Raw genomic sequence first — 21788 nt, 5'->3', positions numbered from 1 at the left:
TTTCTACAAAATGAAATAGCTGGAAAAGTCGCAAGTCCTTTCTATAGTCTGTGCTTGGATGAGAGCCTTGATGTCATGAAGAATCCAGAGCTAATCATATGCATTCACTTTTTGACTGTGATTGCCATTGTTTTTCTGAAGGTGTTTTATGTCAGCTGCCTCAGAAATAGGCCTACTGGCCAATACATTTTTGAATGTATTCAGGTGAGAATGTAGGAGTGCCGTGTTAACTTTGACAATCTCTGCAGTTCGACAGCTGATGGGGCAGCAGCAATGCAAACTGCATGAGTAGAGTATTGAACTGTTTCCAGGAAAGGTGCACTGAGAAACTTTTTTTGTTTCTTTGTTTTGCCCACCAAGAAGTATTTACCAGCAAAGCTTCAATGGAAAGTATGGATGAGATTGAATCCATAGTGAAAAAATGGATCAATGCTGTCAACACCAGCAGTATCAGTAAAGATTTGCAACTCTGTGTGAAATGGGCTGAAGAGACACAAAGTGCTGCTGAATTACAACCCAGTCCACTGGCTTAGTTTTAATGACAGCGCACAGAGGCTCTTTGAGCTCTGGGAAGAGCTTGTTGAGGTTTTGAATAAAATTTCACCTGAACTGTCCTGAAAACTACAAGATCCAGAAGTGCATGGCTGCCTGCTCTTTTTGAAAGAATTTTTACCAAAGCTTGCTTCCTTGAACCTGAAGCTTCAGAAACCTCAGCTAACAATATTTGATTGTCATCCTAAATATATTAATTATTTCAATACTGTCACTGACAGTCCAGCACCTACAAGAGGAATGGACTTTTCAGTTTTTTATGAGCTTAGTCGGTTGGAATACACAGCAAAAAGTTGGCTTAGGTACAACCGAATACCTGAGTATCCTCTTGGAGGATCTTGAAAATTGTTTCAGTGAGGGAAACTTTTTCCGTCAGTACAGTAACTCCTCAGTTAAAGTCATCCCGGTTAAAATTGTTTCATTGTTACGTTGCTGATCAATTAGGGAACATGCTCCTTTAAAGTTGTGCAATGCTCCCTTCTAACGTCGTTTGGTAGCCACCTGCTTTGTCCACTGCTTGCAGGAAGAGCAGTCTGTTGCAGCTAGCTGGTGGGGGCTTGGAACCAGGGTGGACCGGCAGCCCCCCCATCAGCTCCCCGTTCCCCTAAGATCCCTGTGTAGCAGCTACCAGCAGGATAGCAATTGCAGCTGTCACTCCCCCCACTGCCATGTGCTGCTCCTGCCCTCTGCTTACCCCTTCTCCATATAGAGCAGGGTGGGAAAACAGACTGAGAGATAGAGCCTGGGGCAGCAGCTGCTCTCTCAACTTCCTGATCCACTTAAAAAGATAATGCACTTAAGAGTGGGTAAGCTTACTTAAAGGGGCAGTGTGTATTTCTCTCTCTTTCCCGTACACAAGCTGTGTGTCTGTCTCTGTCTGCTATGCTATCTCCCCTCCCCTCCATTCCTGATGCCTTGTAGAGTGTGAGGCTACATCGTGGTAGGCAACCTATGGCACGGGTGCTGAAGGCGGCACACAAGCTGATTTTCAGTGGCACTCACACTGCCCAGGTCCTGACCACCAGTCCAGGGGGCTCTGCATTTTAATTTAATTTTAAATGAAGCTTCTTAAACATTCTTAAACTTATTTATTTATGTATTATAGACTTATAGAGACCTTCTAAAAACGTAAAAATGCATTACTGGCACACGGAACCTTAAATTAGAGTGAACAAATGAAAACTCAGCACACCACTTCTGAAAGGTTGCTGATCCCTGGGCTACATTAACAACGTGTTAACTCTTGAGGACTCAGCTGAGTGCTAGCTCATCATTTAGCTCAGGGGTTCTCAAACTGGGGGTTGGGACCTCTCAGGGGTTCATGAGATTATTACATGGGGGGTCGCGAGCTGTCAGCCTCTACCCAAACCCTGCTTTGCCTCCAGCATTTATAATGGTGTTAAATATATAAAAAAGTATTTTTAATTTATATGGGGGGTGGTCGCACTCAGAGGCTTGCTATGTGAAAGGGGTCACCAGTATAAAAGTTTGAGAACCACTGATTTAGCAGCAAGGCATTCCCTGGGAAATATCCCAGCCTCTAACTTCACCACCTCAACCAAGCTTCACAATCATCATAGCTGTGAACAGTATCAAATTGTTTGTTTAAAACATATACACATAGTGTGTGTGTGTATATATATATATATATATATATATATATATATATAAAAAATATAGTCTTTTGTCTGGTGAAAAAAAATTCCCTGGAACCTAAAGCCCCTATTTACATTAATTCTTATGGGGAAATTGGATTTGCTCAACAGTGTTTCGCTTAAAGTCACATTTTTCAGGAACATATCTACAACGTTAAGTGAGGAGTTACTGTACACCTTCGTGACTGGCCCATTCAGCAATTCTGGTTCAGATTTTTTGGCTACAAACTGCCTTGCAAGATAGATTAGCTTCCTTTGACTCCTTGGATTTAAGGAATCTCAAGTTCCTCACGCTGAAAATGTGCAATGATTCAAGAATGAAAACATACTTCTATCAGCCTGCTGTTACAGTACAGGAGTTATGGAGTAACGTGTACTTGTTTGAGGACACCTACAAGCCCCTAGCTAAAGTTTCTTTGCTTTTCTTGTCCCTGTTTTCTACTATGGTGCTGTGTGACAGGGCATTCAGTGCACTTCATTTCCTGATAAACAAGTACTGAAAGTGCCTCACTGATGCTAACTTCTAAGCTTCTCTTCTAATTTCACAGGCGATCCAATATCCTGCAAACCGTTCCTTTCAAAAAGCTGTTGTTATTGCAAGTAATCTGAGCCACACAACAAATGTGGTAAAACCCAGAACTTTTGTCACACTGTATTTCTAACATACAATATAATAGGATTATATTTGTTGTTAATGTCATTATTATTGGATTAATCTTTTTTTGTCAGGTGGAAATTTTTCATTTCAGAAACAATTTGCAGATTTTTTATTATTATTTGGACTTCTATTATGTCAAAACATTTTTAATTTTACATCAGAATTGTTGTACAACCACTTTTACCAAAAAAAGCAAAAGAATAATAAAAAAGACAAGAACGTGCAAAGCACCTTTGTCAAGGTTCCTTCCCCACTCTGAACGTTAGGGTATAAATGTGGGGACCTGCATGGGCACTTCTAAGCTTATTTACTAGCTTAGATCTGGTAACTCTGCCACCATCCAGAAATTTTAGTGTCTGGAGCACTTCCTGTCCCCTCAAAACTCTCCCCTCCCTGGGTGGCCTTGAGGGACTTCACCAATTCCCTGGTGAACTCAGATCCAATCCCCTTGGATCTTAAAACAAGGAAAAAATCAATCAGGTTCTTAAAAAGAAAGCTTTTAATTAAAGAAGAACGGTAAAAATCACCTCTGTAAAATCAGGATGGAAAATACTTTACAGGGTAATCAAATTCGTATAGCCCAGAGGAACCCCCTCTAGCCTTAAGTTCAAAGTTACAGCAAGCAGAGGTAAAATCCTCTCAGCAAAAAAAGAGACATTTACAGGTTGAGAAAACAAAAATAAAACTAATCCGCCTTGCCTGGCTATTACTTACAATTTTGAAACATGAGAGACTGATTCAGAAAGATTTGGAGAGCCTGGACTAATGTCTGATCCCTCTTAGTCCCAAGAGTGAACAACCCCCAAAACAAAGAGCACAAAGACTTCCCTCCACCAAGATTTGAAAGTATCTTGTCCCCTTATTGGTCCTCTGGTCAGGTGTCAGCCAGGTTCACTGAGCTTCTTAACCCCTTTACAGGTAAAAGAGGCATTAACCCTTAACTGTCTGTTTATGACAACCTTATTTCTGTTTCAATTCTGTTAGGTCCAGTAATTAAGCGAGAGAACTACATTTTTTTTTGAGTCTGCAGAGGAAAACCCAAAACCTTACATAAATAATTTACGATTTGGATGTATTTATTACTTTATTAACTTTAGGAAAAACAAATTTTAGGAAAAAAGTGTCAGTGCGGACACCAGCAAGAGTTGGTGACCACACTCTGAGGCCACCAAAATTTTGCTGAGATCCCTTGCTCTAGGACCTCACCTAGTCTCAAAGATTATTGCTAATGTTTCTGAGATTGCTTCCTTAGTTCCTTATGCAAAATGAATTTCATCAAAGGCTCTACTGATCTGAATACAGCTAACTTATCTAAATATTCAGCCTGTTCTTTCCTTATTTTGGCTTGCATGCCTTCCCCTTTATTGATCATCACTTCTGTATGTGGTCACTGTTAACCGTTGTCAGCAATGACTGAAGCAAAATCAGCCTTAAATACTTCAGCCTTTTTTATGCCATCAGTTATTAACTCTCCTTCCCCACCAAGTAACAAACCTCCACCTTCCTTCATCTTGCTCTCATTCCTAGTGTATATAATGAACCTCTTCTTACTGCCTTCCTACGACCCGTGCAGGCTATAACTTGCTTTGTACCTCAGCCTTTCTGCTGTTTTCCCAGGGTAGGGGGATAGCTCAGTGGTTTGAGCATTGGGCTGCTAAACCCAGGGTTGTAAGTTCAATCCTTGAGGGGGCCATTTGGGGAACTGGGGTAAAAATCTGGGGGTTGGTCCTGCTTTGAGCAGGGGGTTGGACTAGGTGACCTGAGCTCCCTTCCACTCCTAATAGTCTATGACTTGGACACGTCTTTTGTTCTCTTTGGCAGGGTTCATTGTTTGGCGCTCAGAGCATTACCGGCCTGCTGCTACCTCTGCCTTTCCTTTGCCGCAGGACCGCTTCCAGTTGTGCCTTTTCTCCTGTCTGCCAGCTCTCCCGGGCGCCGCCTTCCTCAGCTTTTCCCAAACGCTGCGCGTGTCCGAAACGTGCCCTGCAACAGCGCAGACACAGCGCGCTGTGTGAGCCATTCGCGCAGGGCCCCCTCCCGGTAACCACAGCATTGGGGGGGTGACCAGAGACACCCCTGGGCCCAGCGCACCCCCGTCGGCGCCCCGCTCCTACGCGCCCCCGCCCCCTGCGCTGGGATCTGCGCGCGGCGACGCCCTCTCCGCCCCCAAGCGCTGCGCCGCCAGCCACGCACAGGCTCCTTGCCAGCGTCTCGCCTCCGCCCGCCCTTGGCTGAGCCAGGCTGGGGCACGCGCTGCTAGCAGGGCTCCGCGCGGCAGAGGAATCAGCCCCCCGGCCCGAGGCTGGAGCAGAACGGCCGAGCCCAGAGAGCCCGTAGCCCCGCCCCCGCAGAGAACGAGAGGGAGACGACCGGAGCCGCCTAGCGCGCGCGCGCCTCTAGGTCTCAGTGCCGTTAGCACCGCGCGCCTGCTGCCCCGCCTGCTCACGAGCACAATCAGAGTCACGTGTCCCCGCCCTGCTGGTGGGGGGTGGCTGAGTCTCTCTGGGGCCGGCAGGGGGCGCTGTAGTAGGCGACTCGGCGGCTGCGCCGGGCTCCGGGCGGCAGGTGCTGATCGCGGGCGGTAGCAGCGCTGAGCGATGGCCGGGGAGGACGGAGCCGCTGCCCCTGAGGCTGCGCAGCCCCCCGCGGACCCGAGCCCTGGCAGTGATGGCGGCGGCTACGACGGCAAGTGCGTCTTCTGCAGGATCGGCCGTCGGGAGGAGCCGGGCACCGCGCTGCTGCCCTGCGAGGTGAGGGGAGCCGAGCACCGACCCCTCCCTGCCGGCCTCTGAGCGCTGCCCCCGCGCGCCGCGCCGCGCCGCGCCTCGCCCTGCGGCCCGGAGGCCTTGTGAGGAGCTGGGAACCCCACAGAGGAACGTGTGTAAACCGGGGTGTCCGGGCATCGCCCGGCAGAGCCGCCAGTGACAGCGCGGGGCTTGGGCGTGAGCCGGCGGCGAGCCCGGGGCGGGCGGCGGGGACCTGGCTAGGGCAATGTGGCAGACCCTGGGGTCTGTCTCCTCTTTTGCTGACCCGTCCCCGTGGGAAGAGCAGTGGTAGCTGCTGATCCCGCAGTTGAGAGAAGGAGAATTTTCTCATGGGTCTGGGAAACAGAGCCCAGGGGCTCCCAAGGGAAGAGCAGGGGGTGCCCCAGACTCGACTGAGCAGAAACACTGCGGAAGGTGTGGTGATTCATGACTTTATAGATTATTCTCCATTCTCCTCATTACTGAACAGTAACAAGCACATAAAGATGTGCAGTCTGTGCTGCAGAGCCAATGCTGGGATTGTCCAAATCTCAATAGTTCTAGTTGAATGATCTGTAACTCACCTAATCTACGGTTTTTTCTAGCTGACTAGTCAGTTCAGGGGCTATCTTCATCTGCTGCTTGTTAGTGTCTTGCTGCTTGGAACAATATTTAAACTGGCTTAGCTTAAATCATTCTTCCCTGCCTTGCCCAGAAAGTAGGATGGGTGGGGTCCAACAGTAGAGTATGAGGGTCGAACTAAACTTTTTTCAATCTTAACTTTGAGGTAGGGCTGGGGTTTGGGGCAGTAAATGTAGCTAAAAATGTGCATTTGAATTAAAATGTCTGGTTTATTCTTTATCATTTCACTTACTCTATAGGGAAAATTTAATTTCCCAGTGTCAGTAAATGACAGGTTCTTAGTTTTATGCATAATCATTCTGTAGATTAAATGTTGTGGTACTGGACTAATACAGTAATTCACAAATTTAGGTCCTGAACCTGCATGGGACTCTAAGTAAACACAGGGGTCTGCCTGTACAGAGTTACTTGTGGGTTTGGGGCCAGCATAGCTAAAAAGCTGGAAGATCTCCTACACTAATATGATGGAGATATTAGTGAAATGTTCATCAGAAAGGCAGTCACTCAAAATTTCTCACTGTTCTGAGCAGTATCCTTACAGTAGGAGAGCATCTGAACTTTGGGGAGGCCTGGATGGGGAGTGGCTGATGATGTAACTATTTACCAGCATTATTGCTTTTTGTGGACTAATTCCAATATACATCTTGTATATCACTGAGATAAATACTTGTGAAGCTAATGCTACAGTTTATAGAACTATAATGTGATTTGAATAACCATAGAGTGCTCCACTGTGTGAATGCCAGTTGGTCCAGAAAAAGTGATTTTATGTTGTCTTCTGTTTTCTAATGTGTTAATTTTAATAAGAGATTAATATGTTGTTGTTGTTCCATTAGTCTGAAGGCCTAGTCTGTTTTAGAGATATCAGACCTGGGGCCCCACACCATTATCTAGTAGTGCCAATAGAGCATATGGGAAACTGCAAGACTCTAAAGAAAGAGCACATACCACTAGGTAAGACTGTAACTAAGGCTATTGCATGAATCAAAAGAAAACAGTTGTGAATCATTGTTTATTCCTGTAGAGATGCATGCCACAGTATATTGTCAATTGCATTGTAGTTTTCAGTATTATTTATTTTGTGGATAAAGATATATTCTGGGAATGGGTAATACTGTCAGGGTAGATTGATTTTAAATCAGATTTTAATCATGACTTAAATCAGCAAACAGCACTGATTTTAAGTGATTGATTTAAATCTAGTTTTGCAGGTGTACTTTTGGGAATTCTTTTCCTAAAGAAAGATTGGTATGATTTGGTACTTCATAGTAACCAGAAGGATACACTATATCTATACATTTATTCAATATATGACATCACACATTTATTCAGATTCTTAATTATTATATTTCTTTGTTAGAAATTAGTGAATGATTCACTTCTTGTTTACTAGATGATACATTTTACTTCTGATTTGTCAAACTGTATTTGGAAGGAAATTGAAATTCAATAAAAATGCACAAACAATATTTTAAAATACTTTTATTTAACTAAAACAACCTTAACTGTGCTGCATTTGTTTAAAAAAAAGCCTATTACAACAAATTTTGCATTTAAAATGGATTTCTTACACACAAAACCGAGTATCTGCAGTTAGTGCATTGAACTGATTGGCACTGGTCACCATGTCCTTCAGGATTTTAGAACTAGTAAGTACCATCCTTTCACACCTAGTTTTTATTCATAGATTGGAAGAAGAAAACATGCTTTCCTGCTTTTTTTCAGCTTCTGATTGGTTTCTCAACTTTGAATGAACTAGTCCTTGAATTGAGCAAATTGAATAAACTGAAATGTAGAAAATATTCTCTCTGCACTTGCAGAAGAGTCAAATGCTGTCAAAAGCTGGCTTAGAACATTTTCAAACCCTGCTTCTAGCAATTAATGAATGTATTCCACCAGTTCAGTGGTTTGATTTTTCTTTAAAACTATGGAAGCAAATATGTACTGCTTGAATATTTATTTCAATTATTTTAAAAGATTATATTAAGTTTAGGTAAAGGCCTTGACATACATTGTCAAAGTGTATTTAATTATTTTAATAACCCTTTAAAAATTAAATTTGAAAAGGCTGATTTAAATTTAAAAAGTCAATTTTTTTTTGTTTTGTTTTATTAAGAGATCACTGGTTTTCCTCCATCCCAGTATCAGAGGATTACTGGATAGTAGTATGTTAGGGCTTGTTTACACAGGGAATTTGACAGGCATAGCTATAGCAGAATAGTTATAATTATTCTGCTGTGGCTATGGTGATATAACTCCTCTGTGTGGATACTCTGTTTGGGTTAATAATTCTACTGTAGCTATGTCAGTCAATTTGCCAGTATATACAAGCCCTAAGATCCAAGAATATAGCTATTTCTTCTTGTTTGAAGTTGCAGATGTAGTTTAAATTGTTTGAGAATCTTTGTTAGTGCTTTTCATAAAACCTTTTTTTCCTTTGGAGAATGGAGAGAAGAAATAAGTATGTGGAAGGTATTTTATTATTAGCTTTACTACCTGGGCTAAATTGGGATATTGTTTATTAATGATGTTGGAAAGATAGTACAGTTTCTAAAGCTAGGTGTAGTTTCAGTGAAAACAGATTACTCTTTTTGGTTTGGTTTGGTTTTTTTAATCAGCTTGTAGTATTCATAAAATGTCAAAGATTTTCTAGTTTAAAAAATCCTGGCCACGCTCCATGATTGCTTTAGTCTTCAAGAAATGTTCTGATTAGCTGTGTGTGTTAAGCATCAGAGAGAGAGACTATGAAATGTTTATTCTTGTTAACGTGAACATTAATTTTTGTCCTGAGTTTCTCATTCAACCTAGTTAAACTTCAAGAACGTTAAAAAAAAATCCAAGAATTTTAAAAATGAATCTGAAAGATTCTGGATTAACAGTCCTAGTCCTTGTGTATTCTGGCATTTTTTCTTAACATCTCTTACTGTTTCACTAACACCAGTGCAGCTTGGAGTACTAGGGTAGGCTGGCCTTTGTCCTGTTTGCTGCTGTCAGACTTTTAAGAAAAATGCTAGGCCCTAGAGATTGAAGTCCAGCAGCTATCTATAAAACAGATAATCACTGGGGGCAACAGAGAATACTTCCTCATTCTGACCCACTAATATTCATCAGCATTGGCCTGGAGGTTTTAGGCATGAGAAGATAAATTTTTGGCCTTGCTGAAGCTGCCAAAAATGGTGCCAAAATATGGGTGGAAGTTTTTTGATGGTGGAAGTTTGACCACTAAAGTGGATGGACACCAACTTTGCATTTCACTTTCATCATCAGACAGCCACATCTAGCAATCTGCACTAGATACAAATCAGTGAAGGGTTTGTATTTAATTATCAATCCCATGAGTTTTCCAATTTATCCCTGCTACTAAATTGTTAAAAATTTTAAAATAGTATTTTACAAAACAATTTTATGGAAGAGTTTGGGGCTGTTACAGAGAAGTACCCATTTTTTTTAGATTTCTCGTTATTTAGAGGCATTTAGTGCATTACATTTAGAGTTTACAGTCAATTTAACCTCTTTTCTACTTAGTGGAGAAAATGATGGAAGCTGGAAAGAACATCCTTCAGCAAAATAATTTTACTGACCTGAACGATATAAGGTATATAACTTGCTTTCTGGATATATCTAGTACACAACTGACTTTTTTTTTACAACTGTACTTTGTCTGATAGTGGTAGCAAGGGCGGCATTGTTAATTGTCTGAGAGAAATGGACTTGAGAGTTGATTAGAATTTGAAATACAGCATGAGCTCTCTGGTAGAATGCACAGACATGGGACCATAAACTGTTCTTCCACTGATACATTTTTAGTGCAGAGTTAATTTGATTTGACTGTTTGGTAAAATATAGCATGATTCTATATGAAATTAGTTTCCTGTTTGTTTTCTAGAACATGTTGAATGTAACAAAATAGTGTTGCAGTTTGAGGTTTGTCTATGGCCAGGCCTTGGGGAAAACTTTAAACTAACTTCAAAAGGCTGCCCTGACCAGGTGCCAGTAGCATGCTTTGGAGTCCAAAGTAGAGATGAACTTCCTGGCCCTATCCATATGGAACCCTGGGTCTCTATTTGAGATGAGTTTGAATGTGGTTGAGCTTATGCTAGTCTCAAATGCTGTTTTAAAGAATTTGAAAAGAGTTGGGTCCCTGCCATGCTAACAAGCAAAACCGTGTTTCAAATATTATAAGTGCATTAAAACCATATTTAAATACTTTGGGCTTGAACCATGTTTCCCAGAATGGATAGGCACATCTTTTTGTGGCTGAAGAAGTTGGAGGGTACCTTTCATTTAGGAGACAGCTTATTTCTGATTTCACTGTTAGATGTGATGCATTTTTGGTAGTATGTTAAAATCTTCTTTTTCTTAATAGGAAAATAATTTAACTGCCAACATTAAGTGAGAAATAATCCCCTAAATTGAGGTGTTGTCTTGACAGCCTGAGTGAAGGAAGGGGTATTAATGTTACTGTATGAATCCTTGACTTAAACAAATAAAAATACCCCTTAACACATATTGTAGCTTCTGTCATTTCAATTTTATGACTTTGTGGGAGGAAAAGCGGTGAAAATTAAAAAAATAAAAACGTTTGGTCACATAAATATTTGTGTTTGCTGCTAGATCTGTGAAGTAATTCTGGTAGTCCAGACAAAAATCTACAGTTCAACACAATCAGCCCGTGACACAGTATCAAGGTGTTCTAGCCTCTGTCTGAATTAATGCAACTGATTTTTTCCCCTCCCCCACTCTTCTCAAGGATGGGATTCCACTGGCCTCCATTCTGCTCAATATCTCACTTACATCTTCATGTCCTGGCCCCAGCCAGTCAGTTGGGATTCTTGTCCAGGATGATATACAGAATCAATTCCTATTGGTTTATCACGGTAAGTGCAGCACAGTTGGTTTGGTAGGTTTCCAGCTGCAAGAATAAAATGTGAAAGCTTTCAAATGATTTGAAATAATGATCTGCTCGGGCCTAATTTTAATGTCTGATCCAAATCCGATGTGCCCCATGGCCAACCTAAACCATACCCAGGCCTCAGAGGTAGAGTTCTTTTCAGACCCAGCCCAACTTGAATCCAACACTTCCCTCTAAACCTGAATTATTGTTACCCCCACATCCTGGGAGCTCAATATGTGAGCGCTGCTTTTCTCCATGCCTGCAATCCATCTCTGATGAAGTTGGGACAGTTGCTGTGCTGTAGAGTGAGTGTGCCAACGAGTCATAGAAATTCCCAATCCTCATACACAGCACAGCTAGGTGTCAGTGGGCAGCAAGAACAGGGCAAGCAGCTGTTGGTGCACCGACCTCATGGGTGGGAGAAGGAGATTAGAGCCTACTCAACACAAGCCTCAGATGTTTCGACTGTTTTCAGATCTAACCTAACACTTGTAGTCAGGTCCCACTGGGTTTGGGTCATAGAGTTTAAGACCATCAGGGACCATTGTGATCATCTGATCTGACCTACATGTTGTAGGCCACAGAACTGCAGCCACTCACTCCAGTAATAGACCTGTAGCCTCTGGGTGAGTTACTGAAGTCCTCAAATCATGATTAAAAGACTTCAAGTTACAGAGAATCCACAATTTACTCTAGTTAACCCACAAATGCCCTGTGCTGCAGAGGAAGGATTGCAGGGTTCTAGTTTGAAATGTATAATACAATGCAAAAATCTTTAGTTATCCATGTTAAAACTACTGTTTGAACAGTTATTTTGAGAAGACATTTGTATAATTTTTAATTCAGGATTACTTATACCTTCCTTGAGCAAATGTCAAGGTAAAACTCAGTGTGCTTTACTTGATCGTTTACAGCCTTTTCCTTTTTAAGGCAAATGTGGTGTTAAAATATGAGTAGTACAAATTACTGTGTAGTTTTAGATCTAATATATGGCCTATATTAAAAATGCAAATATAGTAGAACTTGGAAACAAGAAAAAATACTTGTGAGCAGTGTGGTAGTCTAAGAGACTGTTCATAGAATCTCAGAGTTGGCAGGGACCTCAGGAGGTCATCTAGTCCAACCCACTGCTCAGAGCAGGACCAACCCCCAGACAGATTTTTGCCTCAGATCCCTAAATGGCCCCCTCAAGGATTGGGTTTAGCAGGCCAGTGCAGGCCACGCACAACCTTGGGTTTAGCAGGCCAGTGCTCAAACCACTGAGCTATCCCTCTCTCAGTTGTTAATGGGATACATAGCATTTCACCAGTTCAGTCCTGCTTGAGTGAAAAGTTACTCCCACCTGATGGCTGCTGTTCAATTGCTTATGTGCTGTTTTCCTGGTCTCAGTCCAGTCCACAAATGTCCACTTCACAAAATTTTTTCTGTTTTAGCAAAAGTACCAAATAGTGCCAAATCTCCACTGAGAGGGGTAAGAGCATGGAGACTGAATAATTCACTAATCTTGAGAAGTTATCTTATAAGGATTGAGGCATGCTGGCAGGGCAGGGTGGAGAAGGCTTCTGGGCTACAGCTGTGCTGAATAAAGAGAAAAATCTGCACTTTTAGTACAGCAGCATTATCCTGTTAAGTGAGACAGACCCTCCACATAAGTGCTAGAAAAATCCCTGCCTTGCCTTAGGCTTAAGGGAGTGTTGCTGGGACATAGGATCTGTAAAGGTGAATAAAAAGCCAAGAGAGGGCCCCTTTAATTTTCTGAGATGACATTATAAAGATAAATACAAATAACATAAAATGAAAAACATACTTGAATGTTTGACACTTGATTTTGAAAGAATGGAAATCAAGATTCAGAATTACATTAAATTATAGAACTCAAAATTTAATTACGTAACTTTAATAGCAAATGAACTGTATAGGTATTTAACCTTGTTTAATTGTCCTCACCAGGTGAGCTTGGTAACATGCTAGAGGTCTGGTGTCCCATAACAGTTAGCAAGTATATTAATGACTTGAAGGCAAGTGTTGAGGCACTTAAGTGGCTTGCGTTTTTAGGTTCCGGTACCTAGCGAGTCTCAGTAAGACCTCAGACGCATGTTCAAATGAAAAGGATAACTTAATAGGACTGGCAGAAAAGGTCAGAAATACCCTAGGCTCCCAATTACAATTGTCAACCGAGTTGCTTCTAGCTTGGCTCTTAAGGGCCATCTAAAATAGGTTTAGGGCTCCTCATGCCTAATACCTAATGTGCCCCAGTTTAGTCTGCTAAAGGAATTTGGATATCCCTAGAAATCCTTTAGTAAATTCCACATTATGTCTCAATTGGGGCCCCCTCCACATTGTCCTTCCATGTTGATGAGTCACCCGTAGGCTGCCCTACCTTTGCTTGGCTAGGTGTCCAAGTATGAAGTCAACAGCAGTACCAGCTCCTTGTGCCCCAGCTTTCATAACTCAGCTGTTTCTAAGTATACTTCTCCTCTTAGGTTTCCAAAACACCATGCCTGGGTGACCCACACTTGACCAGTCATCATCCCAATTGTCTCAAAACTTTCTCATTTTTCTGCTGACCTACTAACCTTCCAGTGGTGGAGGGAGAAAACTAGTGACTCTGTTGCTCTAGCAGATTTAACTTCTGGTTTACATCCTGGCCATGTGAAGCAAGAAGCACTCACTGTTCTGCTTAATGTATCTGTTACATATTCACCTTAAACTAAGGGTATGTCTGCACTACGAAATTAGGTCGATTTAATAGAAGTTGATTTTTTTATAAATTGATTTGATACAGTCAATTGTGTGTGTGTCCCCACTAAGCGCATTAAGTTGGCGGGGTGCGTCCACAGTATTGAGGCTAGCATCGACTTTCGAAGCATTGCACTGTGGAAGCTATCCCACAGTTCCCACAGTCTCTGCCGCCCATTGGAATTCTGGTTTGAGCTCCCAATGCCTGATGGGGCAAAAACATTGTTGCAAGTAGTTCTAGGTACATGTCATCAGGCCCCCCTCCCTCCCTCCGTGAAAGCAACGGCAAAAAATTGTTTCTCGCCATTTTTCCTGGGTTACCCGTGCAGACGACATACCATGGCAAGCATGGAGCCCGCTCAACTCACTGTCAACGTATGTCTCCTGGCTGCTGCTGGCAGACACAGTACTGCAGTGCTACACAGCAGCATCCCCTTGCCTTGCCTTGCGGATGGCAAATGGTACAATACGACTGCTAGCCGTCATCTTTGTCCCGTGGGTGCTCCTGGCCGGCATTGGTGAGGTCGGTCGGGGGCACCTGGACAAAAATGGGAATGACTCCAGGTCATTCTCTTCTTTAAGTTTCGTCTAATGGAGATTCAGTCCTGCCTGGAATAACATGCCAGCTGGAGTCTTCTGCCTCAGGCTGCTCTCCCAGTTGACAGCACCATCCGGTCGCACCTATCCCTTGCTCCCATGGCTCATGAAGCCTGGACAGTAGTAAGGAGCAGTTCAACTATAGGCTGAGCAAGTGCATAAGGGTGGTAGAATGTGCCTTTGGACGTTTAAAAGCTTGCTGGCGCAGTTTACTGACTTGGTTAGACCTCAGCGAAACCAGTATTCCCATCACTATTACTGCTTGCTGTGTGCTCCACAATATCTGTGAGAGTAAGGGGTAGATGTTTATAGTGGGGTGGGAGGTTGAGGCAAATCGCCTGGCTGCTGATTACGTGCAGCCAGACACCTGAGTGGTTAGAAGAGCACAGCAGGGTGCGCTGTGCATCAGAGAAGCTTTGAAAACCAGTTTCATGACTGGCCAGGATACAGTGTGAAAGTTCTGTTTGTTTCTCCTTGATGAAAACCTGCCCCCTTGGTTCACTCTACTTCCCTGTAAGCCAACTATCCTCCCCTCCTGCCTTTGATCTCCGTTTGCAGAGGCAATAAAGTCATTATTATTTCAAATTTATGCATTCTTTATTAATTCATCACAGAAATGGGGGGATAACTGCCAAGGTAGCCCGAGGGGGGGTGGGGAAGGAGGGAAGCACAACGGTGGGGTAGTTGTAGGGGCACCTCCTAGAATGGCATGCAGCTCCTCATAGAAGTGGCATGTCTGGGGTTCTGACCCAGAGTGGCCATTTGCCTCTCTGGTTCTTTGGTAGGCTTCATGTGGCACTGTTGCGGGTCCCCGTTATAACTTTTGTCCTTCGTGCCCTTGGAGATTTTTTCAAATATTTGAGCATTTCATCTTTTGGAATGGAGTTCGGATAGCATGGATTCGTCTCCCCATAAAGCGATCAGATGCAGTACCTCCCATTTGGTCCATGCTGGAGCTCTTTTGCGATTCTGGGACTCCATGATCACCTGTGCTGATCAGCTCGCTACGCTGGCCAAACAGGAAATGAAATTCAGAAGTTCGTGGGGCTCTTCCTTTCTACCTGGCCAGTGCATCTGAGTTAAGAACATAAGACTAGCCGTACCGGGTCAGACCAAAGGTCCATCTAGCCCAGTATCTGTCTACTGACAGTGGCCAATGCCAGATGCCCCAGAGGGAGTGAAGCTAACAGGCAATAATCAAGTGATCTCTCTCCTGCCATCCATCTCCATCCTCTGATGAACAGAGGCTAGGGACACCATTCTTTACCCTTCCTGGCTAATAGCCATTTATGGACTTAACCACCATGAATTTATCCAGTTCTCTTTTAAACATTGTTATAGTCCCAGCCTTCACAACCTCCTCAGGTAAGGAGTTCCACAAGTTGACTATGCGCTGCATGAAGAAGAACTTCCTTTTATTTGTTTTAAACCTGCTGCCTATTAATTTCATTTGGTGACCCCTAGTTCTTGTATTATGGGAATAAGTAAATAACTTTTCCTTATCTACTTTCTCCATGTTACTCATGATTTTATATACCTCTATCATATCCCCCCCTTAGTCTCCTCTTTTCCAAGCTGAAGAGGCCTAGCCTCTTTAATCTTTCCTCATATGAGACCCTCTCCAAACCCCTAATCATTTTAGTTGCCCTTTTCTGAACCTTTTCTAGTGCTGGAATATCTTTTTTGAGGTGAGGAGACCACATCTGTACACAGTATTCGAGATGTGGGCATACCATGGATTTATATAAGGGCAATAATATATTCTGAGTCTTATTCTCTATCCCCTTTTTAATGATTCCTAACATCCTGTTTGCTTTTTTGACTGCCTCTGTGCACTGCGTGGACATCTTCAGAGAACTATCCACGATAATGCCAAGATCTTTTTCCTGACTCGTTGTAGCTAAATTAGCCCCCATCATATTGTATGTATAGTTGGGGTTATTTTTTTCCAATGTGCATTACTTTACATTTATTCACATTAAATTTCATTTGCCATTTTGTTGCCCAATCACTTAGTTTTGTGAGATCTTTTTGAAGTTCTTCACAATCTGCTTTGGTCTTAACTATCTTGAGTAGTTTAGTATCATCTGCAAACTTTGCCACCTCACTGTTTACCCCTTTCTCCAGATCATTTATGAATAAATTGAATAGAATTGGTCCTAGGATTGATCCTTGGGGAACACCACTAGTTACCCCTCTCCATTCTGAGAATTTACAATTAATTCCTACCCTTTGTTCCCTGTCTTTTAACCAGTTCTGAATCCATGAAAGGACCTTCCCTTTTATCCCATGACAGCTTAATTTACATAAGAGCCTTTGGTGAGGGACCTTGTCAGAGGCTTTCTGGAAATCTAAGTACACTATGTCCACTGGATCTCCCTTGTCCACATGTTTGTTGACCCCTTCAAAGAACTCTAGTAGATTAGTAAGACACGATTTCCCTTTACAGAAACCATGTTGACTGTTGCTCAACAGTTTGTTTTTCTATGTGTCTGACAATTTTATTCTTAACCATTGTTTCGACTAATTTGCCCGGTACCGACATTAGACTTACCGGCCTGTAATTGCCGGGATCACCTCTAGAGCCCTTTTTAAATATTGGCATTACATTAGCTAACTTCCAGTCATTGGGTGTCCAGAGCAGTCACAGTGGAGCACTCTGGGACAGCCAATACCATCGAATTGCATCGACACCACCCCAAATTCGACCCAGCAGGGTTGATTTCAGCGCTAATCCCCTTGTTAGGGAGGAGTACAGAAACTGATTTTAAGAGCCCTTTAAATCAACAAAAATGGTGTCTTCATGTGAATGGGTGCAGGGTTAAATTGATCTAATGCTGCTAAATTTGACCTGAACTCAAAGTGTAGTCCAGGGCTAAATGTGTTTTTCAGTGGGATATTCTGGATTTATGGAAGACTAGTTATTAAACTGGAGATCGATCGGTCATAGGGTTAATATCTTGCTTTTTTTTTTCCTGCAGGCTGAACAGCTGATTGAAAGACTGCAGACTGAAAATGCTGCCAGTTGAAAGCACCTTGCCTAGTTCTGGATCACAAATCAATTTAGATTTTATTCTTTGAACTCTGATTAAGATTATACAGTTTGGTGCAACTATTTGTTAGGTTTTTTGGTTTTTTTTAAGAAAAGGAAAAGCTTGAATTGAATGCCTGTTCCTTCAGGGCAAGAAACTTTTCATTGTCTACCTAATTCTTAATGTATGTATACTCAAGTTTTCTGATAATAGATGCAAAATATTTGACTGGAAAATAGAGTAATATATAAAACAGTAGTTCTAGTAAAACAGAGTATAAACAGTAATGGTTTGAATGTATTAAAACTGGGAAAGTTTTCAACAGTAACTAGTAATAGCATGTACACTGTACCAAGTTGAATGCTTAAAAGTGGAATCTAGCTTTTTTATTTAAAAAAAAAAATTGGGGAATGCAGTAGTGTTTAAAACGGACAGGTTTCCTTTAGTACTTGCATGAGTCATGTGGTACTTGCTGGTGATGTCTAGTTCTTAGTAGGTACAGTGCTAAGGATAGGCACTACTGTTTTTTGGTGCTAAACCATCACTGTATCTTGCATGGTAATGGTCTGGAGCAAGTGCTAAACATAACGTATTGAGCCCAGAATATGATGATGCTTTAGAACATAGAATTTAGTTTAAATGTGTGTAGGAATGTTTATATGATGGACTTGGATTAAGATTGTTACTCGTCTTGAATATTAATTCTCTAAATAATTTAACTGTACATTTTAAAAAGTCTTGTCAAGAGTTTGGATGGATTGAATTAACACACTTGCCTCTGGGAATCAAGTTTAAACTAGAACCTAGATTAAGGACTTGTCTACACAGTGCATTAGTCAGCACTAGAAGAGCGGGGTGTAAATTATAGTGTACATTACTCTGTTGCATACTAACTAGCCTGTGTGGCTCCTGCTGGAATGCACTAAAAGATCCCTAGTGTGTGTGAATGTAGTCCTGTTTCAAACAGTATTACATTCACACACACTAGGGATCTTTTAAAGCAGTGGTCCCCAACGCGGTGCCCGCGGGCACCATGGCTCCCGCTGGGGCATCTATCTGCGCTTGCCTACTGGCCCACGGACAAGCATCCGCCGAAAAGCAGCAACGTCAAGAGGAGTTGCTGCCGAAATGCCGCTGAAAAGCAGCGTCATCAAGAGGCATTGACGCTGATTTTCGGCGGTATTTCAGTGGTGACGCCTCTTGACGTTGCCGCTTCTCAGTGGCATTTTGGCAGATGCTTGTCTGCCGGCCATGGTCCTCGATGTCTCGTCGTCCGGCACCCGCCAGATGATAAAGGTTGGGGACCACTGTTTTAGTGCATGCCAGTGAGGTTCACATGGGCCAGTTAGTTTGCGATATGGTAGTGTGCATTAGAATTTTACTTCCTTCTCTGCAGACAAACACACTGGGTAAACAAGTCCTAACATATGGTTCTACTGAATGTCACTTGGATTTACTTATGCCATGGCTAAATTTGAATCCTAACTATTATAGGTCACAAGATAAATTGTTCACTGACGGTGGGTCTTGTTGTTCTTGAGCTCACCACACATAACTACGATATAATCTGATAGATTTTGGCATATCTGGGACTCAGGCAAAGCCCAAATCTGAAATATTCATGTGATGCGGTGTCAAAGAGTTGCATGAGGAGGTGTTCAGAGGGCCTGTCTGCACTGTGCTGTTGGTCCCTCATTTTTATAAGCACCAAATTAATTCAGATTATTTGAAAAGAAGATAAAATTTCAGGACAATAATTTTATCCTGTGTTTGTTTGGTGTCTTGTTTGTTTCTATGAAACCATTTTGCATTTACCTAATTGAAACCAGTGCCCTTAGCATCTGCGTGTTAACAGTCATGGTAGTGGTTATCCATTGCACCTGCAGGTTTCTCTGAGAAGTCTTGAAGTGCTTGCCGCGGATCCTGTTGCCTTACTGATGCAATGTTTTGTAATGTTTATTTATGTAACACCTTACTTGTATATAGTACTTGAAGTGTTAAGAATATGCAGACCAAAGAACAAAATTCCCTGCCATAAAGAGCTTACTTCTATCTATCTTTTCTCTGAGACATTGCACTTAGGCTATCTCTGCAGTTGGAGCTGAGGGTGTGGTTCCCGGACATACTTGTGCTAGTTTTGCTTAAGTTAGCATGCTAAAAATAGCAATGTAATTTATGGTAGGAGGGGAGGCCTGAGCTGTGGCATGAGCTAGCTGTCCTGCTTGTATCCCACCCAGTCGTTACCTTGTCAAGGCAGCTAGCCCATGCTGCCACTTGCTGCTGCCAGTGTGACTCTGGCTACACTGCTATTTTTAGCATGCTAGATTGATCAAAGCTAGCATGGGTACATCTACCGGAGCTGGGAAACGCATCTTCAGCTCCAAATATAGATGCAGTGTTAGTGTCTTGATCCTCTTGTTACAGGGGATTGGCTTGTAACTTACAGTACTTTGGAGTCTGGTTTATTTCAGAATGGTGCTAGGAAGACTTTGACTCATTCCTTTCAATAATTAGGGAGTCAACTCACACATCCTGACTTGATTAAAATACTAGGATGCCAATATATTAACATCTTTTTTAAAAACAGTGTTAAAAATACTGCTCATGAATATTGTGGTAGTGAGTTAATTTATGTAACTATACTTAACTGATATGCATCATTACAAGCTACTTTTATGAGCCAGTTTTAAAATATTGTGGAAAAGCTTAATAAAAAACAGAAGTAGTAAATGTTAATATAGGCTTCTTGGAATATTTTATAATTCTGTCAGAGGTAGATGGTTGAATTTAACTGTTTTATTCTTAGGTGTCATACCTTTGCAGTGCTGCTAAAATGTGAAAATGAAAAGTATCTTAACTCTGGTATAGAAAATGTAGACAGGGTCACATTCAGTGCTTAGAATGAAACTCTAGTGAGACAGATGGTGCTGGAAACTGTTAATGGGACACAGAAAGTTTCACTTCTGGGTTGCTAGTTCCAATTCAGTCTAGGCTGGTATGGCAAAACCACATTGTCATTTAATGGCTGTTCAGTGGCTTACATAAACAAGATTTAGTTTTAATCAAGTTCATAGGGGATGGGTATTTACATCACAAAGAACACCATAATTAACAATGACTCCCTGTTTTTGGTAGATACTAAGGTCAAAGACTGAATGACCTTTTCACCAACTAAAGACTAAACCTTTATAGCTGAGTCATAGTCAAGTTTGTGTGTGGCAGTAGACACTACTGTTGCCCTGTTAGACGGGTCCTTGCCCATACTGTCATTCTTCCCAGGGTAAAATTAAATTGGGAATTTAGTGTACAGTGTATGCCCAACTGTACTTGTAAAATGAGACTCTACTCTGGAAAGAGACAATGTATAAACAGGACAGCCTTACTCAGCTGTGTATATTTAGAATTGCCTATTCAATTTTAGTTAATAAATTTTTACCTCCTGAAAGATCAGCACCTCATATCAAGAGTTAGATTTTATTACATCTTGAGCATCAATGGAATTTTGTAAATTCTAGCCAGTTATATGTGTGCAAACCTCACTCAACACAATAGGGTTGTAAGGGTATAATGAGGGCATAATTTTGCCTGCAAAAACCTTTTTGTGATGTGCAAGATTGAAAGAAGCCATCTTGATTCTGATTAGATTGTTTACAGGGCTGGCTGTTAACATTTAATTGTAAATGGAGCTACAGAAATTGAGACAAACAGAACTTCACACTGCTTTTCTTAGGCCATGTCTACACTAGCACGTCGGCACAATTTTTCTCTCTCGGGGTGTGAAAAAACACATTCTAAGCAGCATGAGTTTTGCTGGTATAAGCACTTGTGTGCACAGCTCTATGTTGGTGGGACAGCATCTCCCGTCGACTAGCTACCGCCAATCGTTGAGCTGGTTTTATGTCAACAGGAGAGCTCTCCCTTTTTGGCATAATGTGGTTACACGTGTGATCTTAGTGGCACAGCTGTATCGCTACAGCTCTGCTGCTGTAAGCTTGCCAATGTAGACATGGAGAAGTACTTCTCAGTGTAGATTTTCACTTTGTTTCCTTTGGGGGCTGACTAAGTTCATGGTGGACCTGTTGGAAGTAGTAAGTTTGCTTCTTGAAAAGGGCATTGTCAGTGTTAATAACAAATAAAAAAGTAATAATTTTTTTTCTGATAGAATCTTTTAGTCTCCTGATTTCTTAAAGCTTCCTGCTCCTTGTGGATATTTATAAGGGTTTAATTTTTAGTAAGACAGTGGATAGGCTTGTTCCTTCTCTTCTCCCCCGCTTG

At 42.0% G+C, this 21788-nt stretch overlaps 1 protein-coding gene across 2 annotated transcripts; it reads left to right on the top strand.

Annotated features, from left to right (window-relative positions):
- The first annotated feature begins 5166 nt into the window (after positions 1 to 5166).
- On the top strand, positions 5167 to 19188 carry HINT3 (histidine triad nucleotide binding protein 3). 2 transcript variants are annotated; one of them, XM_050949949.1, is made up of 5 exons: positions 5167 to 5615; positions 7088 to 7205; positions 9777 to 9846; positions 11002 to 11128; positions 17463 to 19188. In XM_050949949.1, the coding sequence occupies exons 1-5, from the start codon at positions 5463 to 5465 to the stop codon at positions 17508 to 17510; spliced, it is 516 nt and encodes a 171-aa protein (XP_050805906.1). In that variant the 5' UTR covers positions 5167 to 5462; the 3' UTR covers positions 17511 to 19188. The 2 variants fall into 2 exon arrangements, with proteins under 2 accessions (XP_050805906.1, XP_050805905.1); XM_050949948.1 differs by lacking the exon at positions 17463 to 19188 and adding an exon at positions 13629 to 15026.
- The last annotated feature ends 2600 nt before the right edge of the window (positions 19189 to 21788 follow it).

Source organism: Gopherus flavomarginatus, chromosome 4 (genome assembly GCF_025201925.1).
Source record: "Gopherus flavomarginatus isolate rGopFla2 chromosome 4, rGopFla2.mat.asm, whole genome shotgun sequence".
In the NCBI taxonomy this organism is placed as follows: Eukaryota; Metazoa; Chordata; order Testudines; family Testudinidae; genus Gopherus; species Gopherus flavomarginatus.
This window is presented reverse-complemented; position numbering and strand designations above follow the sequence as displayed.